The sequence below is a fragment of the Sparus aurata genome, chromosome 4, assembly GCF_900880675.1.
Source record: "Sparus aurata chromosome 4, fSpaAur1.1, whole genome shotgun sequence".
NCBI lineage: Eukaryota > Metazoa > Chordata > Actinopteri > Spariformes > Sparidae > Sparus > Sparus aurata.
This window is the reverse complement of record NC_044190.1, coordinates 9,202,688-9,212,288: the sequence shown is the minus strand read 5'-3', so window position 1 is coordinate 9,212,288 and position 9,601 is coordinate 9,202,688. Positions and strand designations below refer to the sequence as shown.

The 9,601-nt window shown below is 40.8% G+C and overlaps 1 protein-coding gene across 1 annotated transcript; it reads left to right on the top strand.

Moving 5' to 3' along the window:
* Positions 1 to 2,506: 2,506 nt before the first annotated feature.
* LOC115579707 (very long-chain acyl-CoA synthetase-like) lies at positions 2,507 to 9,090 on the top strand. Its single transcript, XM_030413310.1, has 10 exons — positions 2,507 to 3,041; positions 4,375 to 4,584; positions 4,695 to 4,853; positions 5,073 to 5,197; positions 5,329 to 5,523; positions 5,967 to 6,057; positions 6,144 to 6,342; positions 7,581 to 7,678; positions 8,088 to 8,218; positions 8,305 to 9,090. The coding sequence occupies exons 1-10, from the start codon at positions 2,558 to 2,560 to the stop codon at positions 8,476 to 8,478; spliced, it is 1,866 nt and encodes a 621-aa protein (XP_030269170.1). The 5' UTR covers positions 2,507 to 2,557; the 3' UTR covers positions 8,479 to 9,090.
* The last annotated feature ends 511 nt before the right edge of the window (positions 9,091 to 9,601 follow it).

Sequence of the window (9,601 nt, the reverse complement as noted above, 5' to 3'; positions counted from 1 at the left end):
GATAGATAGATAGATAGATAGATAGATAGATAGAAATATAATAGTAAAAAGTAAAAAGAATGTGAAGAAGACAGTGCAGGGACATCAGTGCAAACTCTGCTTGTTGTTAAAAATGGATATGAAATAACAACGATGTGCACATAATATAATTTCTAGAACAAAAATACAATTTGTAGAACAAAAATAAGGACAATAGTTTGAAAAAAGTTAAGAGGTAGACATTTTAAATGCCAACAGGGGGAAATGTACATGTAAAGGCCACAGTCCAGATTGTGGGTAAGGGGGCTAATATAGCCTGTAAACTAGACAGTAGACACAGTGATGTGATGGTAGAGACAGAAAGAGACTCATGCTGAAAAGTCCAGCTCCAGGCCAACAACAGAGCCGGCTTTCCTTACCAGCCTCCCCAACACACAACAGCATACACAAGTATACTGGCAATGACAGACTGGTATAACATCCGGGGGAGCTTTCTGCAGACACTGAAGGGCCGCAGCCTCCTCAGGAAGTAGAGCCGACCCTGCCCTTTCTTATAGAGTGCATCTGTATTGGCTGACCAGTCCTGTTTATTGTCCAAGTGTATTCCCGGGTACCTCCACCTTGTCTCCTTCAACAGAGACTGGCAGCAAAGTTGGTTTTGTCCTCCTGTAACCCACAACCATTTCTTTTGTCTTTGAAGTGTTCAGTTGCAGATGGTTGAGACTGCACCATTGCACAAAGTCATCCAGCAGGTTCCTGTACTCATCCTCCTGCCCACTCCCGATACAACCCACAATTGCAGTGTCGTCCGAAAACTTCTGCATTTGACATGACTCCGTGTTGTAGCAGAAGTCGACATGTACAGGGTGAACAGGACCGGTGAGAGCACAGTTCCCTGCTGTGCCGGTGCTACTGACCAGTGTCAGAGAAGCAGTCCTTCAGTCTGACAGTTCCTTGTGGCCTCTCCGTCACGTAGTCTGTGATCCAGCATACCAGGCGAGCGTCCACACCCATCTGCAAGATCTTGTCTCTCAGTCTGAGGGGCTGGATGGTGTTAAAGGCACTGGAGAAATCAAAGAACATGATTGTCACAGCACCTTTCCCCTTGTCCAGATGAGAGTGCGCTCTGTGCAGAAGGTATGTGGGTGCATCCTCCACACCCACCTTCTCCTGGTTCGCAAACTGTAGTGGGTTGAGTGCATGGCGGACCTGGGTCTGAGGAGGAGAAGTAACAGTTAGGGGTAGCTGTGAGGGGTGGACAGGCCGATGGCGCAGAAGGTGGGCAGTCAAACCTGTTATAAGAGGTTGAGTTAGTATAGTAATCAGTGTAGGCTATATACAGTATGCACATGTAAATATATATATATATATATATATATATATATATATATATATATATATATATATATATCTCCCATATTTTTCCTATCTGTCAACTGCTTAATAAAGGTGTCTATGCCGAAAAAATCTTAAAAAAAAAAAAAAAAAAAGAATAAGGTTGTAGATTTCTGTCAGGGGGAGAAAGTCCTTTCTGCAGATACAGCTGGTATGATAATGTAGAGAACAGTCAGTTATTATCAGCCTCAGCTCAAACATCTCTTCACTCAGTTATCGAAGACGGTAAAGTAACAGTAAAAACATCTGAATCCTTTGAGTCCATCTCAGAGAAACATCAGAAATGATATATTCAGTATTAGAAACACAGTCTCAACCAGTCTGATGAAGCAACAGACCATTTTATTATTTTATGATCAGTTTGCTGCTTTGAATGAAGAAGATGGAGATATTATACAGGAAATTAATCTCAAGAAATTAATTTAATTACTCCATTATCATCATATCAACAAGCTTGTTTGCGCTGATGCGTCCTCTAAACAGTGACTCAAAGCACTGATATAATGTAGGTCACACTGATGCTTATCAATGTGTGTTTCTCTCAGCTTTTGCACAAATGTGGGTTTAAACTGCATCATGATTTATGACGATTAATGATTTATTTTGGAGCCCCTGCATAGAGGATCATCAAAGGTGGCAAAAAGGAAAAGACACTGATAATAAATGTGTTGAAATGAGTGCACAGCAGCCCTTTGCTTTGTTTCACTTGTCACTCAGGTGCAGCTTTCTCAGCCTTCGTAATTAATGAGAATTTAATAAAACATGTTTCGGGTTGTGTGTTTTCTCTCTGTTTTAGTTGACCTACTGTAATCACTGACCAATCTCTGTTTAGTTGGTCTACTGTAATCACTGACCCATTCAGCTTCATCACCCAGGTGGAATGTTATTGCCAACAGAGTTAATACAAATCCTGGTGATGACGCCGTCATTGCAGTGGAGGGGAGCTGGTTATAACATATCTACACAGGACTGCAGTGGAGGACAGCAGCAGCAGCCTCTCGTACAGTTGGCAGCAGTGTGTGTGAGTTTGTGTGTCCACGGAAGTCGTTCTTTTGTTACAGCCCCCGATAATATAGCTCAAAGTTCAGGAGGCGTGCATGCCTATATTCAGCTGTTGTGTCCTGCTGAAAGTTGAACCTCCCCGGGCTCTCCCAGCTGCAGGACTGACTCACTTCTACTGATTATGATGATGGCTTACTTTCTATATACCGCGCTTGCAGGCTTGGCACTTTTGCTGGCTTTGCTTTACACTAAAAACCCTTATTTCTTGCAGGATTTAAATTATGCAATCACTGCAATTAAAATCGGCATGCGGCTGAGTAAATACAAGAAGAGCAAACCATTTTACAGTATGTTGGATTGTTTCCTGGACAAAGTGTCGAGGCAGCCGCACAAGAAGTTTTTGCTGTTCGAGGACAGCTGCTACACGTACAGCCAGGCAGACAAGGAGAGCAACAAAGTGGCCAGAGCCCTGTCCACTCATGCAAACCTGCAGGAGGGGGACACCGTGGCCCTGTTCCTGGGGAACGAGCCGTGGTTCGTGTGGGCATGGCTCGCTCTCGCCAAGCTGGGATGCACAGCTTCTCTCCTGAACAACAACATCAGGTCCAAATCTCTGCTGCACTGCTTCTCCTGCTGCGATGCCAAAGTCCTGGTCGCAGGAGCCGGTGAGAAAGAGTTGAATGAATGTAGCTTTCCTGCACTATTTATTTTTCTACAGTTGTAATTGGCTGCTGACCAGTGACGCATTAAGTCAAAAGCGTTCAACTTCCTGGTTAGCTCGTTAGTTAGTTTGAAAGCAGTAAAACAGTCATAACGGTGCAGCTCCTTTACACTCTCCTCCTGTTCTCTGACCAACAGCTCAAACTGCGCTTGTTTTGTGATTGTTTGGCCACTGTGACAATTTGGCTTCAAAGACAAAGAACCTGGGGGCTTGTAGCTAACTAGCAAGCTAGTTTCTTCATCACCATCTTCCTCTTTTTCTTCTTGTTTTTCTACTTCTTTTTTTTTTACTCTTCTTCATCCTCTTCTTCTTCCTCTTCATCTTCTTTTTCTTCCTCTTCATCTGCCTCTTCTTTTTCTTTCTTCTTCCTCTTTTTCTCCTTCTTTTTTCTCACTCTTCTTCATCCTCTTCTTCTTCCTCTTCATCTTCCTCTTTTTCTTCTTTTTCTTCCTCTTCTTCATCCTCTTCTTCCTTCTTCCTCTTCTTTTTCTTCCTCTTTTCTTATTCTTTTTCTACTTCTTTTTTTTTACTCTTCTTCATCCTCTTCTTCTCCCTCTTCCTCTTCTTTTTCTTCCTCTTCATCTGCCTCTTCTTTTTCTTTCTTCTTCCTCTTTTTCTCCTTCTTCTTTTTTCTTACTCTTCTTCATCCTCCTCTTTTTCTTCCTCTTCTTCATCCTCTTCTTCTTCCTCTTCCTCTTCTTTTTCTTCCTCTTCTTCATCCTCCGCTTCTTCCTCTTCCTCTTCTTTTTCTTCCTCTTCATCTTCCTCTTCTTTTTCTTTCTTCTTCCTCTTTTTCTCCTTCTTTTTTCTTACTCTTCTTCATCCTCTTCTTCTTCTTCTTCATCCTCCTCTTCTTTTTCTTCCTCTTCATCTTCCTCTTGTTTTTCTTTCTTCTTCTTCTTCTACTTCTTCTTTTTCTTCCCCTTCTTCTTTTACCTCTTCTTTTTCTTCCTCTTCTTCTTCTTCTTCCTCTTCTTTTTTTCATTTTATGTCAGGTAGCAACCAACGTTAAGGCAAGTAAGAACAGAAAGATATTGAATTTACCTCAGAGGCTCTTCATGTATTCACACAGTGTTATCATACATGTATTATTAACATGATTACCAGTTAATTTTTTAAATGTCAAGGTTATTGTCCATACCCAGTTTATGGTGACACCCCTTTTGTGGATTATGCAACTTGAGTCAATGAGGACTGACTTTAGTTAGGGGGAACTGTTCCTTTACAGTCACTGTATTGAAGCCTCCTCTTGCTCTCTTTCTCCTCTCCTCTCTCAGATTTGCGGGGGGCTGTAGAGGAGGTGCTGCCCACCTTGAAGGAGCAGGGCATCCGTGTGTTCCTCCTCACTGAGCACTGCGATGTGGATGGCATTGAAAGCCTCACTGACAAGATCCAGCAGGCCTCAGACCAGCCTCTGTCACCTCAGCTGAGGGCCAACATCCACATCAAGAGTCCTGCGCTGTACATCTACACCTCAGGGACCACAGGTACCTTGACCTTCACCTCTGATCCCTTATTTATCTGTTTAGTGTGCTGGCCTTGAAAAGAAGTAGGACTATAAAAGCATGCTACTTCTGCTTTTCATGATATCTTTTAGGGCTTCCCAAGGCAGCTGTAATAAACCACGAGAGGTTATGGATGGCAACTTTTCTTCAGTCTCTTGCTGGCGTTCGCTCAGACGATGTCATCTACATATTCTTGCCTCTTTACCACAGCTCGGGCTTTCTGATGGGACTTTGTGGAGCAATAAACCAAGGTGATTCACAACATCATAAAACTTCAAAACATGATTACCAGAGTGCATTATGAGTGTACTGAAGGTTAAGCTAACAGGTATTTGACCTCAAATAGCAGGCGCTTTGGCTCTGATCACCACTGTTTGTATTTCAAAGTCCTGTAGGTCACTCATTTACAACAGTGACTGAGCTCTGAGTGTGAGATGATATTGTTGAAGTCTGTGTCTCTTCATTCCCAGGTGTCACTATTGTTTTAAGGCGTAAGTTCTCTGCTTCCAACTTCTGGAATGACTGTCGGAAGTACAATGTGACTGTCATTCAGTACATAGGAGAAATAATCCGCTACCTCTGCAACACACCAAAGGTAGAATACTGAGTGCTCATTATAACTGCCAACGCTGCGTGATCAGCACTCATTCACACTGCTTGAACTCAGCAACAAAGATTAAGCTACAGTGGTTTTACGACCATCGTCTCACCTCTCTTTCCCTCCAGAGAGACAATGATAGAGATCATAAAGTCCGACTGGCGTTGGGGAACGGGATGAGAGCTGACGCTTGGGCTGAATTCCTGCAGCGGTTCGGGGACATTCGTGTCTGTGAGTGCTACGGAGCAACAGAAGGAAATATGGGCTTTGTCAACCACATTGGCAAAATCGGAGCGATTGGCAAGGAGCATTTTCTTGTCAAGGTATTATTTTATTGTGAGCTAACTTCAGAGGGACGGCTCACCCCAAAATCATAGATGCATAATTTTTATCAATCTTGATTTAGCTGCCTAGATAAGGGCATGTTTGGTTTGGGCCTGCGGGTCACCACAAGTTTCAGTTTTGGCCCTCCAAGGGAAAAAGTTTGGACATCCCTGATCTAGATTATATTGGTGTGTGTTGTTGGAGAGAAGGTGGACATCTCAACAGACAATACCTCACAACAAAACAATCTAGATGGATAAAAAGCACTACAGAGGAAACATATGTGTATACGATTTTGTGGTGAAGTGTCCCTTTAACATAGTGGTATACACTCGTAACATTGGCTGGACTGTTTTATCATTACAATATAAGTAATATATATACTGATGTAGTAGGATTTTATATATGCAAACTCATGTTTTATTCTCAAACTACTTTTCAGATGACGACTCCATATGCCCTCATCAGGTACGACACAGAGAAAGAGGAGCCGGTCAAAAACTCCAAAGGATTTTGTATTGAAGTCCCCAGAGGTGAGTTAGTGAGCCGCTCTCCTCCCTAATACATGGCTTTCTTCCTCCTGTCCTTTGAGCTCTAATGCCGTGCCTTCCCCCTGCAGGAGAGACCGGTTTATTGGTGGCAAAGATTGGCGCAAGAACTCCTTTCGTCGGTTATGCCAAGAACAAGCAGCAGACACAGAGGAAGATGCTGAACGACGTGTTTGTGAAGGGAGACCACTACTTTAACAGCGGGGACCTGCTGAGGATAGACGACGAGGGATTTATCTACTTTCAAGACCGCATTGGAGACACTTTCAGGTCCTAGGATGACACATTGAACATAAAAAACAAGTAGAGCGCAGTAGAGCCTGATTTTATTAAAGACCGATGTATTATTCCCGGAAAAATTACTACATGTGAACATACTAACACTATGTTCAAGAAGGTATTTTTAAAAAAGGTCCTGGATCCGTTCCTTTATCCTGATCTCGGGGGTCTAATCTTGGCTGGGAATTAATCCAAATTTCATGGAAATCCGTTCCGTAGTTTTGGTGTAATCCTGCTGACAACCAGCTAATCAAAAAATACAAACAATGAAGACATAATGTCCTTGGTGGAAGCATAGGGACAAGGAGTACACATCTGGAAACAGTATTAGTATTATTATTATTATTATTATTATTATTAGATAATGATTTTAAAGGCTGAAAAAAGAGTCCCTGCAGGTCTACTAACTCAGGCTACGTTAGATTTTTGGTTGAGCTGATTTTCATTACTGAGTACTGATTTTTTACAATGCTTTTGGATTTGACTTTATTCAAGATCATTAAAGGAAAAGTTCAACCAAAAAAAAAAATGTAGAATGTGGTTATCATCCCACCTAAATGCTGATTAAAAACAAGTTGGGATTTCTTGTCCCCAGCTATTTCAGTGGTTTAGGAGAATGCTGCAGGGCAGTTTTGCTGTAAAGCTCTAGAATGTTTTGTGACTACAAAACGTCACCTGATTTTCCATCAGTGTGATGATGAGTAGATAATGACTGAATAATTGGGTGACCTTTAAAGGCATTGATTCACTGTAGTTGATATTATGAATCTATTTTTAATTATAACTAGTGCAGTGCCTGCCAAAACGTGCCTGTTTGGAACAGGAGGCTTGCTCAGCCTTCGATATTGTCTGAAGAACCGCTCATGCAAACAGCTTCACACTCCACAGCACTTCTCAGCCAGACACCCACCAAGTGCAAAGTCAATAAGATAAACAGTTCACGAGCATATATTAGGACAAGCAGACAGTTACTCGTTCCATATCAGTTGGATTTCAGATTTTTCTGCAAGAAGTGCAATATCTAAATTGTTTGATTGATGAAAAATGTGAAAATTGCCAAAACGATCATTCCCTCTCATCCTGAGTCATATAGTAATATCTGTCAATATACTCACAATTTTTTACCAATCATATGATTCGTGTGGAACACTTGTTTTTCACCATATTGTGCAGTCCTAATCTAAAGCTTAGTTATGACTGTTCTGTCTCTGTATTGTCATAAAATACAGGTGGAAAGGAGAAAATGTGGCGACCACAGAGGTGGCTGATCATTTGCTCATGCTGGACTGGGTTGAGGAGGCTAATGTCTACGGTGTAAAGGTGCCAGGTAATAGTTATAATTATTTATGATTAACAATGATTTAAAATTTATAAATGACATATTGTTAAATAACAGTCATCAGCACAGAAATGTGTATTTCAGAAATATAACTTTTTAGAAAATGGCCACACCAGTCAGCTCTGTTTGTGTCTGAGACTTCTGGGGCTTTTAAATGTTCAACACAACCTCTTGAACTTAAATAACTTTCAACATGCTCAATAATTATTAACCATCATGATAATGAAGCAGGTAATCCTTCAAATTAAGTAAATTAAGAGGACTTTGAAACAGAGAAGAATTTATTTTAGAAGTTCTCTTCATGTACATACCTTGCCATATTATGGAAACAAAAGGAGCTGTTTATACTGTCGACCTGAAATAACCCCCTCGTCTTACTTTGACCTTAACTGATCAGGTCACGAGGGAAGAATTGGAATGGCAGCAATAAAGCTCAACGAGAACATGGATTTTGACGGCAAAGCTGCATATCAGCATGTCAAAAACTACCTTCCCAGCTACGCAAGGCCACGCTTCATTCGCATACAGGTAAACAAAGTCCAGCTGAAACTCACTTATAATATAATAAATAATGTCATGCAGTTGTTATATAACCATTTATTTCTCTTGTGTAGGATGATCTGGTCGTAACTGGGACATTCAAGCAGATGAAGGTGAAGCTGGGGGAGGAGGGCTTCAACCCCTCCGTCATTAAAGACCCTCTGTTCTACCTGGAGGACAACAAGGGCTACGTGCCCATGACTCCGGAGATCTTCAGCTCCATCGCAGAGGGAAAAGCCAAGCTCTGAGTGACTTCAGTGTTTGTTATTGGACTGAGAGGCCAGTTTTTAGTTGACACAGGAGGCCAAATGATGAAGGATGACCTGAGTGTTTCTATACAAAACATTCCATGAGCTCCTTTACTTTCTGTGGGGAAAATGTTGTAATGATTTATATTAAGGAATATAATTTTGTTTTTTTCATGCTTTCATTGTAAAGATTTGTTTTATTTAAAAGAATGATAATTTTACATTGCAGTACATACATACATAAACAGTTAAATAATTAATGAGATATATTTAGGGTTACTACTAGAATAGGATTACATTAGGATTACATTAATGCTTTGATTTAGTGCTCAAAAAACACATCAGTTTCCTCATACTGTCCGATGCTGCAGCACTGTACTTCTCTGTCTGAAACGCTCTGTTTTAGCTCCTGTCTCTTTAAGACCCCCCTCCTGAATATCAGGTCTCCTCTGATTGGTCAGCTCACACACACCTGAGCCAGCAGCAAACAACAATGCTGTGCTAAATCAGTTCTCACAAGACAAACTAGTGCTAGGCATAAATAATGCAAATGTGTGACATGGTGACATGGTGTGATGTCACAAAGTCACAGGATTAAAGGTGGGACTATGACGAGGCGTTTAAGGAGCAGTGTTTTCTGTGGTAGAGAGGAGCTGCTGTTGGTGAGGCCTGTGATTTTTTTTTACTTTCAAGATCTTTAACATGCACAAGAACATAAATAAAACACTGCAGAAAAGGAAAACAAACAAGAAAGGATAATAGGTTGCCTTTTAAAAAAGGATGAAGGGACATGTCTGTACAGATACATACATACACATATACTTGAAATGAAATGATTATAATTACACATCAACTTAAATGTACATACTGTACGTACCAACTAGACCACACGGGCCATTTGCATTCTGAGCCACAACTATGAGGAGTAATAATAATGATGATAATAATAATAATAACTTTATTTAAATAGCACACTTCATGCAAAGATGCAGTCCAAAGTGCTTAACAAAGACAGGATAAAAGAATACAGGATGATGATAAGCAGCAATTACAATAAATTTAAGAAAAAAAGCAGAAAGAAAGAGAAAAAAATAAAATAGAATAGTAGCACTTAAAGAATAAA

Bases quoted from the DNA above. Each gene is read 5' to 3' on its own strand.
- LOC115579707 (XM_030413310.1), top strand. From the start codon at position 2,558: ATGATGATGGCTTACTTTCTATATACCGCGCTTGCAGGCTTGGCACTT. The intron at 3,042-4,374 runs GTGAGAAAGAGT...CTCCTCTCTCAG, and splicing joins AGTCCTGGTCGCAGGAGCCG to ATTTGCGGGGGGCTGTAGAG. The intron at 4,854-5,072 runs GTGATTCACAAC...CTTCATTCCCAG, and splicing joins TTGTGGAGCAATAAACCAAG to GTGTCACTATTGTTTTAAGG.